At 36.6% G+C, this 18,360-nt stretch overlaps 1 protein-coding gene across 6 annotated transcripts in view; it reads right to left on the bottom strand.

Annotated features, from left to right (window-relative positions):
- The window catches only part of eys (eyes shut homolog), a 307,886-nt gene that overhangs the window by 205,853 nt on the left and 83,673 nt on the right, over positions 1-18,360 (bottom strand). For 4 of the 6 annotated variants that reach the window (XM_049472628.1, XM_049472623.1, XM_049472625.1 and 1 more), the window contains exons 13-19: positions 15,953-16,075; positions 11,804-11,890; positions 7,803-8,036; positions 7,269-7,391; positions 6,497-6,610; positions 3,484-3,597; positions 1,920-2,033 (exon numbers count right to left, since the gene is read on the bottom strand). In XM_049472628.1, coding sequence (XP_049328585.1) covers positions 1,920-2,033; positions 3,484-3,597; positions 6,497-6,610; positions 7,269-7,391; positions 7,803-8,036; positions 11,804-11,890; positions 15,953-16,075 — 909 coding nt within the window. The remainder of the gene's footprint in view (positions 1-1,919; positions 2,034-3,483; positions 3,598-6,496; positions 6,611-7,268; positions 7,392-7,802; positions 8,037-11,803; positions 11,891-15,952; positions 16,076-18,360) is intronic. The other 2 variants (XM_049472626.1, XM_049472627.1) reach the window with 2 other exon arrangements.

Here is an 18,360-nt window from a genome sequence, read left to right as displayed (position 1 = left end):
ATTCTCAGACCCAGGTTTAGCTGGGCAATTATTTGTTTAAAGTACCCCCTCGCTACCAGGCCTCCTCAAACCTGTCCTTGAGTCTTTTCTCTTTTTTTTTTTTTTTTTTTTTACATTGTCCTGATGTTTCTTTATCACGGTGCCACACTGGAGAGCTCTGCTGAAATCTGATAGTATTGCCCTTTGTGATTACGAGACTATTCTCTGTTCAGTTTGTGCACTATACATCAATATTTAATGTATATACATACATTAAAGTTATATATGATACCTGTCTAAATATCTCAATACCGATACTAAAACCATGCCACGGCAAAAAACTAAAACATTAGATATAAATGCAATAATAGAAGATCTAACATGGAACTAAAAATGATTTATGTTTTATTAACCTTCAGTTCAATAAGTCCAGAAATCTGAATGAAAAAGAAATGAAAATGTGTTTAAAAGCTAGGAGACATTTACATTTTTAAATCCCCTGATATGTGAATTGTGACCATGTGATCATTTTTGTGATTTTTGTGGTGTGTGGACGTTTAGAGATTCATTGAGTAAATCAGATCACAAATCGTTGCATATTGGAATCAATGATTCTAAACAGTGTATAGAAGCCCATGGGTTGATATGAGGCTCTGATCTGGCGTAAAACACAGCCTTGGGGAAACTCAGAGACGACACAGAGCTCTCCTCAGACACTGGATTAAACTATAGAACTGAACACTCAGAAAAGCAGTAAACCAAGAAACCACAGAAACTTACTGTGAAATAAACTCTGAAGGAGAGATTGTTATTATTATTATTATTATTATTATTATTATTATTAAGTGTTTTTTATACTATGAATTAATCACAGATTAAAAACAAGAGTGATGACGCTGTTGTTTTTACAAACTGTAGCATTTTACTACAGTAGAAAGCTTTTCTTACCCAAATAAACAGTTTCAGGAGAGAAATCTGTGTAAGAATTACAATTTTGCTTACTTAGCTTAACTTTACTTAACTTAGTTACCTCCCAACCCCCACCAAGAAACCCACAAATATTTATTTTTACCACTATATTACCAGAGTTTAATGTGTAGTTTAAGCATGTTTAAGCATGTCAGTCCCTGTTTTTGTAAATACTTTGAGGCAAAATAAGGGTTGCCTTTAATGTACCTTCATATCAAAAATAAAGGTTAATTTATTGACTGATAGACAAACCAGTGCACCATATAATTCCTTTATTTATTTTACTAAAAAAAAGTTAGTTTTAGCTTAATTTTAACTGTTTTTTGTTGTATAAATCTAATCTTCATTTGATCTTAATTTATTATCAATTAAACCAAGTTTGATTATACTTATTATTATTATTATTATTATTATTATTATTATTATCTATTTTTAGATTATAATCTATCTTTTATTTACTGTCAAAAAAAAGGTTAATTGATTGATTGATAATTCGGTGCACTTTATAGTGAGAAAAAGTAAGTAAGTAAAGAGTACGAGAAAAGTAACGTAACGCAGTATTTTAGTACTTCAGCGCTGATACAGGTACAGCAAAGCCGTAGCAACCATTTGGCGGCTCTGGAGTATAAAAGAGGCTCTTGATCTTTAGATTATAGAGGCAGCACCTCCGTCCAATGGAGCACTCGAAGCCCAGAAAGAGGGCCTGGTCTGAAATGTGATAGCACTGGCCTGTGTGATTTGTGTGATTTGTGTGATTTGAGCTCTATTTCCTGTGTCTGTGAGCGCGTCCGGAGAATGGAGATGTAGCGAATGTGGCGGCGCTGGTGAAATGGGTTCAGACAGGTGAGAGGAAAGCTTTCTGAACTTAATTAACTCAGGGCTTTTTCTCTCTCTCTCACTTTTATATATATATTTTTTTTGCTCATCACACCCTCCTCCCACCAATGCCCCACTCCCTCAGTACTTATTACCTTTAAATGGAGCCGCACACTGGCAGTAGTAATTACCCGGCTGGTCAATGCAAGTGCCCCCATTCTTGCAGGGAGAAGAGGAGCACTCATCAACGTCCAGCTCACACTCAGGTCCTTTCAGAGAGAGAAACACAAAGAGAGGAACAAATAAACCAGACTATAAAGCTGCAGAGCCTCTCCGCCGTAACACGGCTCTTATATACCTAACGCCAGTTATCCTACACACACAAAACACAAGCATTTCCAAACGAGAAGTACTCAACTCAAAACTACGCTACGCAAATACCATGCCGCTGGGGTCTTATCTTACACCACACCAACAGTCCAGTCACAATAATAGACAAACACAGTCTGCTTAAACTAATACCACACAAAACATTATATATGTTTGCATGGTTTTATAGAACACAACATGTTAACATTCACAGTGAGGGGGGCTACACCCATGAATAATTAAGAGAATTAGTACATGCCTTTTGCTCATTGTGAACCGTGCACTGTGTACTTTTCCCGTCATTATGATGGCAAAGACACAATGACACCCTAAATCAAGCTGCATGGTGCACAGTTACCGCCTCACCTCTCCTCGCCTACGTTCACACAGAAGGTAAACGTGTGCAATAATTTTCCAACATACAGTACCAGTCAATTTTTTGGACACACTTTAAATTCAGTGTTTTTCATTATTTTAAAATGTTCTTTATTGTAAATTAATACTAAAGTCATCCAAACTCTAAAAAAAAAAAAAAAAAAAACATATGGAATTATTTAATAAACAAAAAAACCAGTAAACCAAAATATGCTTTTTTGAAATAAAATAAAAAGATGCAGAGCTTCAGAAATCAATATTTGTTGGAATAACCATGGTTTTTAATCACAGTTTTTTTTTTATGCATCTTGGCATCATGTTCTCCTCCACCAGTCTTACACACTGTTTTTGGATAACTTTACGCTGCTTTACTCCTGGTGCAAAAATTCAAGCAGTTCAGTTTGGTGGTTTGATGGCTTTTGATCATCCATCTTCCTCTTGATTAAATTCCAGAGGTTTTCAATTTGGTAAAATTAAAGAAACTCATAATTTTTATTATTATTTATTTATTTATTTATTTATTTTTTTTTTCCAGAGCTGTATGTAGAAAAGAAGAAAGATACTAAATGTGAAGGTGTGCTGTATATAGAAATCATGAATTACACATTCTGGATGGACCAATATCTCAACTCCTTTTTTTGAACATTTGAAGGACATCTGTGTCAGTTTTCACATTTCACATTTCTGGGAAAACTGACTGTAAAACTGACTGTAAAAGTCTGCGTTTTCCAGATTTTCCCAGGCACATGGGAACGCTATAGTATCGAATTTAAAAGATTGTAAAATTACCACATAAAAACGATTTATGACGTTCCTTTTTATCATTTTTGGAATGTAAAACCTCAAATAGTCATAAGTGGACCTTGGGGAAGCGTGGAAACATACGGCGCTAGAATAACGTAGGAGGATTTGACCTCTATGAAGAGGAATTCCGGACAGTAATTTGCATAAAGGAGAAATATGTGTGTGACGTACCGGTGAAGCCTGGAGGGCAGCTGCAGTGGAAGCCGTTGGCCAGGTCCAGGCACGTGCCGTTGTTAAGGCATGGAGACGACTGGCATTCGTTCACATTGATTTCACATAATCGGCCTGAATAGAGAGAGAAAACGAGAGAGAAGAAAGAGAAGAAAGAGTGATAGAACACAAGGAGGAGAAGCTCGAGTGAAATTCCCATGCCAGCCAATTATAATCAGACGTTCTGAGGAAACGCAGATGGAGAAGAAAAGGAAACCCCATCTTTACCTTGTGGTTCTTTGTGGAGGATGACTTCATTTTATTTTATTACAAAGTCAGACAGATATTATCTGTCTGAAAAGAGAAAAGAAAAATCCTGTATTGCATGTATAATGCATTATATAGCATACGTGATGCCTAATAATGACTGTCATAAGCTTATATAATGTGAGTATAACCTTCACATTTCTGCGAATATATGTTATTATATCTGTTAAAGTGACAACAATATAGAAATCATAGAAATGTAATGGATATAATGAATATAAATAAGATTACCTTATTTAATGCATTATAAGTTGAACTGTATTATAAGGAGCCTATGCAAACAAAACTGTAATCCTTACAAAAAATACATCTTTTTTAATTTAAACGAGTGCTGGATGTTAATTTACAGAGATGTCTCTCCTGAAAACTGTTAATTTGGGTGAGTAAAGCGCTTCTGTTTATTTACAGTAAGCTAAGATTTCCAATATTTTCAACAGCATGATTAGCAGCAGTGCATAGTGCTAATAACTGCCACCAGATAGCGCTATACTGAAGAACACAGTGTTCTGGTAAGCCAAAAGCTAGCACTAACAGCTAGCACTAACAGCTAGCGGTTCGTCCCACGGAGTTTGTTTTAACATGTGCTCCCAGCTCCCTTGAGATCATTAACCTCACCCCACAAGGTGAGATCTTGCAGAGAGCTCAAGAGAAAGGGTGGTTATCTTGTATTGTATGATGATTCTGTGACAGGTCTTTACATACATAATGAGGTGAGATTAAGACTACTTTCTTAAAGGGACAGGACTTATTTTTGTGCCTATAAATTAATGTATAGCCTTTGTTTGATGTTTTTGTTCTGTGTTTTTTTTTGTTGTTGTTGATATTCTGTCTCTATCTGTTAAAATAAAGCGGCCATAAAAATATATAGACTTTTCATGTCTTTGTAAGGGGGTAAACTTATAAGATCAGCAGGAGATCAAATAATTATTTTCCCGCACTGTATATGCCGGGCAAGAGGTTAGTACAATATGCACTGTGAGCTACAGCAGCAGAGCTAAATGAGCTCGCTTCCCTTCCAATTTACATGAACATGAAAGAATTACAGGGTAAAATGACAGTAGAAAATATAAAGTTAATTTGGCAGGACATGAAGCGCCGCAGACTGTACGTCTTCAAAGTGTCTGCAGTGAACTTTAAACAGGGGAAACAGGAGATATGCAGAATAAATCCGGTGTAAAATCTGCATTTCATGTGTGAGCTCACTCAGTACAGTACAGACACTTACACAGTCCGACAGCTCTGCTCACTATCTCAATATAAACCTATTAGAAGTGAAATAAAATACTTAAAATACTGAAATCTTAAATCTTTCCATTAAAATACTAAGTACTTATTTTTAGCAACTAAAAATAAAGATACTAAATCATTATTTTGATATATTAAAATGTAGATTATAACAATAAGTCAAAAGTTTTAAAGATAAGATTCACAGTCTTTTGTCTGAGGTGATTAATAATTATGTTGAGATACTTAGTAACCAGAATAATATATTTTATAGAATGTTATTTTGAGATATATTTCAGAGTAATTATTAGATATAATAGGTACCCATTAGATAATAAGTCATGATATTGAGATGCTACATGGTTATTTTGTGATACTGTATTTAATATAAGTTATTTTGAGATGTCAAGTCATTATTCTGAGATACCAAATTATTACTTTGAGATACATAGGTATTATTAGGGATAGTAGGTACCAATAATTACATTGAGATACTAGATAATTTTTTTAATGATACAAAATTTTATAGAATGTTATTTCAAGATGTACAGTCATTATTTTGAGATACCAAATAATTACTTTGAGATACATAGTATCATTTTGATACTGTAATTATCTTGAGATATTAAGTCATTGATTTGAGATCATAAGTCATTACATTGAGATACCAAGTCATAATTTTAAGATTTAAGATTAATTACTTTGAGATAATAAATCATCTTAACATATTAAATCTTTTTTTTTTTTTGAGACACTAAGTCATTGAGAGTTTGTCATCATGTGAAAACATTGTCACTACTTTGGGATTTTAATTTATTTTTTTAAAAGGTTGTAGGTGCCTATTTAAAAAAAGATATATATATATATATATATATATATTAAAATAATGACATTTTTAAAACCTCATTACTTTGATATACTGAGTCCTTATTTTGAAAAATGCCATAACTTGGAAATACTATATTATCACTCGGAGATACCATGTCAATACTTTGAGATATTAGGTCATTGTTTTTAGATATTAAGTAACCATTTTGATACACTAAATAATATATTTTAGATAGTTAGTAAATATTTTATAGTATTAAGTAGTTATTAATTAAGTTTATTATACTTAGTAAATATTTTGAGATACATTACTGTGATAGATTCAGTAATTATTTTAGATCCTATGTCCTGACTTTGTAATATTAAATATTTTAAGATATAGATAATTATTTTGAGATGATAAAAACTTTTTTTTTTTTTAAATTTCGAGATACTACCATTAGACTGAGACACTGTTATCATACTTACGCAGATTTCAGCGCTTTTTCCACGTTATTAATTTTATATATGCTCTTAAAATAAAGGTGTTGCATGTAGTTTTTTGAGGGTTGAGAATGTTGATTAAGATCCACTTCAGGTTCTGGTGAAGAACTGTTTTGAAATCTGAGAGGTGGTGGTTCTGGTGGTGTTTCGGGTGGTGCTGGGGGTTCGGTACCTGCGGTTCCGTTGGGGCAGCTGCAGCTGAAGGCGTTGAGCTCGTCGGAGCAGGCGGCGCCGTTGTGGCAGGGCTGACTCAGACACTCGTTTACCTCCGTCTCACAGTTATTACCTAAAAGAAGAGGAGGAGGAGGAAGAGGAAACTACAGGTAATGATGTGCAGAAAAACCTCTTATCTCCACCTCCAGTCAGACGGGTATCAGAGAGCGGTCCTGATGCTGCGGAAGAGTCTGAGAGGAAACTCTTACTGATTGAGATGGAGGAGGATGCTCTAGCAGTATTATATTATTATATTAGTATTATACTAATAATGTTGAGAGTCATTTCTTTGTGATAGTTGTATGTAATTTGAGATACTAAGTAATTATAACCTCATTATCTTACAAAACCACATCATTACTCTGACTTCGACATCATTACTTTGAGATAACTTTTTTTTGACTAAATTAGGATACAACTTTATATACACTTTATAAAGAAAGAAAATAGGGCCCTACTTTAGCGATCTTTAGAGGAGTCCTCAATTGTGAACTGTTCAGTTTGATTTAGGGCCTGTGTAAGTGTGTCTTTGCTATCGTAACAGCGGGAAAAGTACACCTAGCATGGCTGGAAATGTGCAAAAGGCACACACACCTTATTTGAAGACAACCATGTCTATAGTTAGATATGGATGTAGATATATTCAGAAGCAGTGTTTAAACGAGGCAGGTGTAAGGTGTGAAAATAGACTGTTAGAGGGGTCTAAAATAGCAATGAGCATCACAACCTACCGATGAATCCAGGTGCACAGTAGCAGTGGTAGGAGTTGAGGCCGTCTTTACAGATGCTGAGGGCGCCGCATGGTTTCGAGGCGCAGTCGTCGATGTCGATCTCGCAGAAGCGTCCGGTTAACCCTGGCGGAAATAAAAGAGAGGAATAAAGGAATAAAGGCTTTGATCTGACAGCAGACGCTACCTCTGATAACCTGACCGCCCACATGAAAGCAGGAGAGCGTGTATACTTCGCTTTAACACCGAGGATAAAGCTTCTACTGCTTTCATAAACCCACCGTGTTCTGCGGAAAGCTCTAATTAATCAAGCTCTCTAAAGGAAACTGTCATTGAACGCTACGCCGCTACGGGTTCAGCTAATGTTTTAAGCTCTGCCAACACAATGATGTACCTCGTCGTCCTCCCAGCTCCATCAGTTTAGCGGGGACCCGTCACACCGACAGATTCAGGCCAGATTTGATGGCAGTACGGATAAATGAGTGTGGGAGTAGAAGGATGACAGGAAAAGTACAAAGTGGAAATAACGTCACTTACCAGGCAAACACTGGCACTCGAACCCTCGGGGAAGGTCTACACACGTGGACCCGGCGTGGCACAGATCCTTTACGCAGTGGCTGATGGGAGTCTCGCACTGTTTCCCAGTGAATCCGTGCCGGCATATACACCTGAAGGTGCCCTCCAGCTCCTCGCATGTGGACGTTCCTCGGGCGTCGCACTGATCGGACGGGCACCTGTTCACCACTCTGGAGCAGTCGTCTCCATCGAATCCTGGAGTGGAATAGAATTGATGAGCTTAGAAATATTACAGACTTAAATCAGATGATTTTTTTTTTATATAATCTCTAATTCTTTGTATATTTATATGTACAAGGAAGCTCCGCTTTGTTCTTTTCAGCTCTAATCCCAAAAAATAAGGCGATATTTAAAACCTTGGTCAAACTCTGCAATACTTGGTGAAAATCTGCAAAACCTCAGGCAAACCTGGTCAAACTCTGGAAAACCTGAGTTAAACTCTGCCGAACTCTGCAAAACCTCAGTCAAACCTGGTCAAACTCTGCAAAACCTTGGTCAAACTCTGCAAAACCTTGGTCAAACTGCAAAACCACAGTGAAACTCTGAAAAACTCTGAAAAACCTCAGTCAAACTTGGTCAATCTCTGCAAAACTTTGCAAAACCTCAGTCAAACTCTGCAAAACCTCAGTCAATCTCTGCAAAACTCAGCAAAACCTCAGTCAAACTCTGCAAAACCTCAGTCAATCTCTGCAAAACCTCAGTCAATCTCTGCAAAACTCTGCAAAACCTCAGTCAAACTCTGCAAAACCTCAGTCAAACTCTGCAAAACCTCAGTCAAACTTGGTCAATCTCTGCAAAACTCTGCAAAACCTCAGTCAAACTTTGAAAAAACCTCAGTCAAACTTGGTCAATCTCTGCAAAACCTCAGTCAAACTCTATAAAACCTCATTCAAACTGCAAAACTTCTGTTGAACTCTGAAAAACGCTGCAAAAACTCGGTTAAATTTGGTCAAACTTTACAAAACTCTGCAAAATCTCAGTCAAACCTGGTCTAACTCTGCAAAACCCCAGTCAAAACTCAAACTGCAAAACCTTAGCAAAACTCTGCAAAATCTCCTGAAACCTCAGACCAAAGTCTTTAAACCTCAGATCAAACTCTGTAAAACTGAGGTTAACTGAGTAGTGTAAACATCTGTCAACATCACTTTACATCATATCAAACTATGTAAAACTCAGATCAGACTTTATAAACCTCGGTCAAACCTGTTTAAACATCGTTAACCATGGTCAACCTTTGTAAAACATGGTCAACCCCAGTCAACCTCAGTTAACTATACATCCATCCATCCATTTCTCTGTAAAACTCTGTAGGTGTAGAGCTCCTGGTATCCTCAGAGTTCTGAGTGATCCTTCGCTCCACTTCCAGCAGAAAGTCTGTAATGGGGTCTTCGCTAGCTCAGACTTATTTCAGCCGCTAACATTAACATTTTGGGCTGAAATTTGCCCTTTAAGCCTTCACACTCCTGTAACTCGCCCATCACTCCTGTATCCTCAGCTGCAGCGTCGCATTTACCTTCCTTCAGCCAAAAGCACAGCCATAATAAAAGTGATGGATGAGAGGCAGGCCTATCAAATTGCAGCGTGGGAGAAATGTCGCGGGCGCTGCGCTGTTACTTTTATTCTTAAGCAAATGCTCTCCGTTACACTCCAGCATCTTTCTTAAATGAGCTTTTTAGGCTCCTCCCCCTCTTAGTTATTTACGTTTTTTAAAAAGTGCACTAAGTAATCAATAGAAATCACCTGAGTTGACTGTGTTCCAGTTAAACCTTCAGAATGTATAGATCTGAAGAAAATGAAGATTTATTCTATAAACTACAGACAAAATTTCTCCCAAATTCCACATAAAAATATTCTCATTTAGAGCTATTTTTTGCAGAAACTGAGAAACGGCTGAAATAACAAAACAAAAAGATGCAGAGCTTTCAGACCTCAAATAATGCAAAGAAAACAAGTTCATATTCATAAAGATTTAAGAGTTCAGAAATAATCAATATTTGATGGAATAACCCTGGTTGGTTTTTAATCACAGTTTTTATGCATCTTGGCATCATGTTCTCCTCCACCAGTCTTACACACTGCTTTTGGATAACTTTATGCTGCTTTACTCCTGGTGCGATCATCCATCTTCCATCATTCTTTTTAATTTGGTAAAATCAAAGAAACTCACCATTTTTAAGTGGTTTCATTTTTTTTCCAGAGCTGTTTTTGGAATCATGTCTTCAGAGAGATATTGTACAGTACTGTGTGTAGGACTGATTTAATGAGACACTAATAGATATAAGTGAAAAAACTTATGCTTAATGCTCTTAAACACTTTATTAAGAGACAAGAAATTCAAGTAATTAACTCTTGATGAGTTCAGCACAGCTGTTAACTGAAAGCCTGAATTCCAGGAGGAGCATTATTTTAAAACGCAGAACGTTTTAAAATAATGAAAAAACATTTAATTTAAAGTATGTCCAAACTTTTGACTGGTACTTTATCTTGAGTTTAAGTTACTCAGTCTCATTTATTGAATAATGCATTTACTTGATTCTAACAACACATGCTGCCTTTCTTCAAGACCACAACCTTTTTAAGGATGTCTTTGCATTTTTCAACAAGACAATGCCAAACAAGACCATATGCTGCACACATGGATACGAAGAGTACAAAGGTTATGATGGGCCAGGAAAACAACAAGAAAGCATGAAATTTATACTTTATATTTATACTGTCGTATCAAAGATAAAATAAATATAGTTTACTTAAATAAACTTTTTTTATGGACATTTTACACACTCTATAATTCTGTAAACCTCAAGCACCAATAAATAAGTATTTATAAATACGAACAGTGCATGTTTTTATTTTAAAAGCTGCAGTATATGTGAAAGATATAGCAGTCTGGTGCGTCTCTTTGTATTCTAAATAAATGGGATTAACATCGAATCAGCGGCGAGTCGCTCGGCCATGAAACCAATCGCCCGCAGCCACGACCGCACTGGACCAAAGAACTAAAAAGCATTAAACTGATGGCCTGCTAAATTCCCAAATGATGAAACACGATTAGCGTAAACTCTAAAAACTACGTTCCCTTAAATAATATTGCATTTTAAAACAGCAGACAAAGGAAGATGCTGATTCTCACTGTTTGAGAAAGATAAATGCAGATCCTCACGTTACTTTAACATAATAATTAGTGGTGTCAATCGATTAATAAAAAAAAACAATTAGATTAATCACACAATATTCTGTGATTAACTGCGGCGATTAATCGCACTTGTTCTTCTTCAGACACTCTAAAGTTTTTTTTTATAGTGAATATTTTAAAATAAATTAAAGAATGAATATAAGAAATGTAAAATGCATTTATATTTATATTAGTAGTGTTAATTAAGCTGTAACGTGGGGCGCTGGAATAAAGAATGCATGATAAATTAGATAGAGGAAACTTTTTTTTTTTTACTTTATTTTAAACTTTATCTCAGCTTGTTTGTAATGATTTCTGAATTAGATCTTAATTAGCTGAGTATAAAGGAGCGTTTTCACACCCGTAGTCCCTTTGTTTGGTTTGTTTTCACACAGGCACAAACTTAAATGCACCAAAATTCGCACCAATAAACCATGCAAGCACATCATCTCCTCTGATTGGTCAGAGCTGTCTGGTGTGGGAGCAAGAAAATGTAGTATATAGTATAATATAGTAAGAAGCTGTAGCTGATTTAACACAGAACACTGAAAATTTGCTGCTGCAATCAGTAAACGCTGCACAGACTGCGTACAGACGTGTGTAAACAGCATGGAGCAGCAGCAGAAACAGCGTTTGTTCATAGCAGTATATTATTTAGCTTATATATAAGATTAAACTGCACGTTATCAGCAGTTTAGCTCAATTAAGAAAAAAAATAATGATAGTTAAGTTTAGACTCTAATAATAACTAATGCAGCGTTTTACTGCAGAATCTCTGAGTTTATTATACCTGGCGGACAGCTGCAGCAGTCGGCGTGGTTCGGGCAGGTCTTATCCGGAGATGTGCAGGTCGGGACCGGCGTAGAGCAGTTCTTATCTGATAAAAACAGAAGAGCTGAACTAATGCTGGAGAAAAAAAACAGCTGAAAACAGCCTAGAAAGTCGAGACTGGAGAAACCAGCAGCAGCAGCAGCAGCAGCAGCAAGGTCAAACAACAGAGTGTAACTCTGTACAGAAGACTGAAATACTGCTGTGAGAATAATCAAATGCATTGGATTAATTTAATATTTATTATCCGTTATAAAAATCACATTTAATCTAATTTTAACAGTAATTAAGTTAATGGAATTCAATAATTTATGAATTTACAAAATCAGCAAGGTCAAACAGCACTGCTCTGAAATACTGCGGTGAGACTAATCGAATATATTCAATGAATCGAATCTTCATTATTCAATATAAAAATCACATTAAATAGTAAATAGTAACTCAAGTAACAGAATTTACCGATTTATGAATTTACAAAATCAGAAAGGTCCAACAGCAGGGTTTCTTCGATTAATCAAATTTCTAAAATATAATTTGAATATTGTATTCATTCTAATTTAAACAGAAATTAAGTAAATACAATTTACTAATTTATACATTCACAAAAGCAGCACGGTCGAATAGCAGAGTGTAACCTTATGTACTGGTCTAAAATATTCCTGAAAGATTAACTAAATAAATTTGATAAGTTGATTAATCAAATCTCCATCAACCAATTTTTCATTAGCAATTAGCAATTAGCAAAGTCACATCGCAAAGTAAAACTTTGCACACTGGACTAAAATATTGCTGTGAGACTCACTGAATATATATTTAATTAATCAAATCTTAATCAAATCTTCATTAACCAATTATGAACATCACACTAAATTTTGTCAAAACAGTAAATCAATTAATTAAAATAATTAATTTAGCAAAAAATAAAATTAGCAAGGTCACATCACAAAGTGTAACCATGTGTGCTGCACTGAAATATTGCGATATTGCGGTGAGACTAATCAAACAAATCTTATTAGTTGATTAATCGAATCCCCATTATACAATTGGGAAATCGCACTAAATCTCAAATAAATTAACTGAATTTATGATTTTACAAAGTGGCAAGGTCAAATAGCACTGTAACTCTGTACTGATCTAAAATGTTGCTGGGAGAAAATCGATTCACCTAATCAGCTAGAAAATTAGTCAAATAATTGAATTAATTGAATTACTATTTTAACGCAATTTTTAAAAAGGGAAAATAAACACGATACAGGGGTTCCAAATATATCAGAATATATTTTATATTTTATACAAGTATAGCAAATATATTGCGATACTGTGATGGTTTAAATCTTTTTTTTTTTTTTCATAAAACTAAAGTATATAAATGCACGTCAAAGTATAACAATTTTTTTTTATCCAATCAGAACAATCTTTATATATACACTAATAATTAAAATTGATACTGTATTACTGTAAAATCAAAATATATACACATATATTGATATTACCCTACACTCCTAGTTTTAATGCATTTTTAAAAAAATTACATAATGAGCAGTTGAACCTAAAAATTACATCAGAATATATTGTATATTATATACGAATATAACATAATATATTGTGATTCTGTGATTGCTTAAATCTATTTTTTTAAATAAAACTACTGTCAAAGTATAACAAACACACACCATCACATTTATTCAATATCTGAGTAAATGAAAGGTTTCCTTTCAATATTGCAGTAAATAATGCTATTGACTTATTGTCCAACCCTACCATGAAATAAATTAAATCCTGATTGGTAGACAACAAAACAAATGAATTTTTGAACCCTAAAAGTACAATTAAAATGATAAGCCAATCTTTTCTAATTCCCATAAAAGAGAAGTCAATAGTTAGTTCTCTCTATCTGCTCATATTTCTGACCTGGTTTGATATTAATTCTGGGATTTTTTTCAAAGAGAAGATTGTACTGCGAGTTCTTTGCAAACAATATCATAAAAAAATCTATTAAATAAAAAAATGTGACAGATCATGCTTTCATATTTGCTTTGATTGCGGAACACATACATGTTGAGAAAAATAAGACTCTTACATATTAAACAAGACAGATCGCAGGCGCCCCACTTTTAATTAAACACCCAATAGGATCTATTTTTACACTCAAGTCTGCAAATCAAAAGCAGAAAACAAGCATCCTGCGTCTTCCTCAACTTGTAGCTGTTCAAAGACACTTTTCTCCAATGGATTAGTGACAAGTGATCAAAGCACATCTGCACCAACCCGTATACACTCACTTTAAATCATTCTCCAGCTTCATGCAGACCTACTTCTATATTACAGCAGGATCAGCAGTTAAACAACCAATCAGATCTTCTATTCTATCATTAAAACACTGATAATAATGATAATATCTTCAGAATATTAACTATTTTTGCATTTATATTAGGAGGCTTACTCCTAAACCATCTATAGTCAAAATGTAGCCCCCATTTATACCTATATTCAAATACTGAATATATAACTGAGTAATTTGATTATTTTAAACTAATTAATTTAATCATATTACTGTATTAACGCTCATTTAAAAAGGGTAAAGACTGTACATATTTTACATTTTAGAAGCTTCCAGAGTGAATCTCAGTAGATAGACATTTAACATTTGACAGAGTGAGGGTAGATTGAGGCAGGTTAAAGCTGAGTGAGGTAGAGTGAAACAGAGTGAGAGTACAGGGAGGTAGTGTTAGATGGAGTGAGGATAGATCGAGGTTGATTGAGCAGAGTGAGATATTTGAGGGTAAATATTGAAGCAGAATATGGAGGTAGAGTACGGAAAGATTGAGATGTGGGCAAATTAAAATAGATTGAATTAAAGTGAGGTACTGGGAGGAAGAGTAAAAAAAAAAAGTGAGGGTAGACTGAGGTATACTAAAGTAGACTGAAGCAGATTAAGGTAGAGTAAAAAAGAGTGAGGCAGAGTGAGGGTAGATCGAGGTAGAGTGAGATATGGTGAGGGTAGGTCGAGGTAGAGTGAGGTAGGGTGAGGTAGAGTGAGGTAGAGTGAGATATGGTGAGGGTAGGTGGAGGTAGAGTGAGGTAGAGTGAGATAGGGTGAGGTAGAGTGAGGTAGAGTGAGATATGGTGAGGGTAGGTCGAGGTAGAGTGAGGTAGAGTGAGGTAGGGTGAGGTAGAGTGAGGTAGAGTGAGATATGGTGAGGGTAGGTGGAGGTAGAGTGAGGTAGAGTGAGATAGGGTGAGGGTAGGTCGAGGTAGATCGAGGTAGAGTGAGGTAGAGTGAGATAGGGTGAGGGGAGCTTGAGGTAGAGTGAGGTAGAGTGAGGTAGAGTGAGGTAGAGTAAGGGTAGGACGAGGTAGAGTGAGGTAAAGTGAGGTACAGTGAGGTAGAGTGAGGTAAAGTGAGGTACAGTGAGATAGGGTGAGGGTAGGTCGAGGTAGAGTGAGGTAGAGTGAGGTAAAGTGAGATAGAGTGAGATAGAGTGAGGTAGAGTAAAGTATATATATATATGAAGCTAAAAGCAGATTTTCCAGTAAAAACTCTCAGTACAGGTACAGTACAGGTAATCCAGTCAGTAGAGCAGATCTGATCATTACTGCAGTTCACTGAAAACATGTATGAGATATATGTAAATATATAAGTGGGATTAATAAAAATCCATTTGTAAAATGAAAGGGAATGAATGTCTGAGGCTGGATGTGTGCAAATAAGCTCATTTCTCTGTACAGAATTGATCACAGAGGCTCTTAAAACTACAATTAATCCATCACGGCACCTGTGGGCCTGCTCAGATTCAATTCCAAAGCGCAGTGCTTTAAAAACCTGCTGCTTCCCCAGGGTTCAAATATTTACTTTCGGTGCAATTCCTATTAATGATGTGCTTAAATGGCGAATTACCGCCGAGCCCACTCCCCCCCACTCCCCCACCCCCCAGAGACACGCTTTCTATCAGTCCTCCGTTTCTTCCCGCACTTTTCTCCAGTCATTAGCGAGCATTTGGTCATTGTTCATTGGTATGCGCAGACCCCCGCGCGGTGCTGAGTAGTTTGGATAGACATTATGTAAGAGGGAAATCGGAATAATCAGAGACTGATTGCATCAGCCACTTACCGGCGAATCCCTCGGGGCAGACGCATGCATAATCCCCTGCCAGGTCAATGCAGGTGGAATTATTCACGCAGAAGCCCGAGTCACAGTCATTAGGCTTCCTTTCACAGAGCTCGCCCTCCAAACCTGCTGCCCAGAGAGACAAAGAACAATACGGCCAGCCTTTAAACACAGCCAGGACAGGGCTGAATAAAAACACATACTGCTGAGACCCTGGGTCTACCACCATAACGTCAGATAACATCAACTATACTCAGGCTAGAGTGAGGTAAAGTGAGGTACTGCAAGGTAGAGGTAGAGTGAGGGTAGAGTGAGTTAGAGCAAGGTAAAAGAGGTAGAGTGAGGGTAGAGTGAGTTAGAGCAAGGTAAAAGAGGTAGAGTGAGGGTAGAGTGAGTTAGAGCAAGGTAAAAGAGGTAGAGTGAGGGTAGAGTGAGTTAGAGCAAGGTAAAAGAGGTAGAGTGAGGGTAGAGTGAGTTAGAGCAAGGTAAAAGAGGTAGAGTGAGGGTAGAGTGAGTTAGAGCAAGGTAAAGGAGGTAGAGTGAGGGTAGAGTGAGTTAGAGCAAGGTAAAAGAGGTAGAGTGAGGGTAGAGTGAGTTAGAGCAAGGTAAAAGAGGTAGAGTGAGGGTAGAGTGAGTTAGAGCAAGGTAAAGGAGGTAGAGTGAGAGTAGAGTGAGGCAAATGAGGAAGAGTAAAATAGAATGAGGGTAGAGTAAGGTAGAATGAGAAAGAGCATGACACTGTTAGGTAAAACAAAGAGTCAAGTAGAGTAAAGTACTGAGAGGTAGAGTAAGCTAGTGTGGTAAAGTGAGGGCAAACGGAAAATTATAAAAGTTAAAATAGAGTAAAGAGGATGTATCAAAGTAGACTGGAGTTTAAGGCAGTAGAGGGAGAGGTAGAAAGCGAGATTACAATTACAGCAGAACAGTTGATCTCAAAGCAGGTAAACCCAAGAAGAAAGAAAAAAAATAAATAAATACTGTAAGTAAGTAAACACATCGCTCCTCACGCAGGATCGAACCAGTGTCTTCAGGGTCGCGTTCCAATACACTACCGCTGCTCCGGTTAGTGAATTGGGACACGGCTGGGAAAAAAAAAACACCCTTATAAGGAGATAGGGAGCCCAAGAATGGGAAGAAAAGCGAGAACGGGTGGAAACTAAAGTCACGCTGAGTGAGACAGTGAGAGAGACAGGGAAGGGATGTAAACAAAAGCTCTCCACAAAAGCATTTTTTTTTTTTTTTTTTTTTTTTTTTGTTCTTTATCATCGTTAATTATAGTTCAAACCACCACATGGGCCTGTTATTTTTAATGGTTTATTTGGTAGAGATGGATTGATCAGTGTTATTCGGGTTAATTCTGATCAAGACAATCGCTTGATTGCCAATACTGTTGAAGTGCAAAACTGAGTAACATATTAACATTTCCAGTTAAACTTGCTGATGCATCATCGTGCAGGGCTTCTGTAATTTTTTGCATGGTCTCTCAGGATCAAATATACATTTTAAAGCACTGTAAATGTACATGCTTGCAATCTAGATTATAGTCTGGGACAGTGAAGTCATATATTATAGGAGTGATGCATCACAAAGCATCTATCAGTGAGAGTTTAAGTGCACTCAGACGTATTGGAACACAGCCGGATTAATTCTTAATCCTGCACAACAGTGGAGCGTTAAAAGCGACGTATGATATTAGCAACTTATCCCTCCTTTAGGAAGAGAAACGCGGGAGAACGCACAGAGGAAAAAAGGTTAAGGGCGTGAAGTGAAGGAGAGTGCAGGCCCAGAGATTTTCTGACATTTTATGCTCCTGTAAATGTATTGCTGCGAACGGTCACGCTCCAGAATGACTATCATTAGCTCGGTCACGGGCGGCGGCGGTGGCCGCGGGAGGGCCGTGACTAATGCCAGGCTATCAGCGGCATCGGCGCGGGGCAAATTCTCATCATTCCTCAAACTGACCATGGAACCAATTTCCACCTCTCCCCATGTCATAAAATTTGACAATTATCCTGGACTTCATTAATAATGCATAGCAGAACTCGTCCGCAATCATGGTTTAATCAGCGCCGCGTCTCGCAGGTAGCGCATTCGCCACCGCCAAGAAATTATTGGCAAATAGCGAGGATTTATTTCCCCCCCTCAATTTAATGAGGTAAATGACTCGCAGTAATTTACTGTGTTGATGTGTGTGTGTGTGTGTGTGTTTAGGTATGGACGCATGCGTATACATATACTATATATTAAACTGTGCGTGGAGAAAAGATGCGGCTGCATTAATACTGCGATTAGTCCGGGTTATTGATTTCCAAACCAGCAACAAAAATACTCAGCAGCATTAATTTCAGCTTGTATTTAACATCAGTAATCAGATTATTCATGTCATGTGAACAATATACTTTTTTTTATCT

Source organism: Astyanax mexicanus, chromosome 25 (genome assembly GCF_023375975.1).
Source record: "Astyanax mexicanus isolate ESR-SI-001 chromosome 25, AstMex3_surface, whole genome shotgun sequence".
NCBI lineage: Eukaryota > Metazoa > Chordata > Actinopteri > Characiformes > Acestrorhamphidae > Astyanax > Astyanax mexicanus.
Note: the sequence above shows the minus strand (reverse complement) of the source record. Positions and strands in the feature narration are given on the sequence as shown.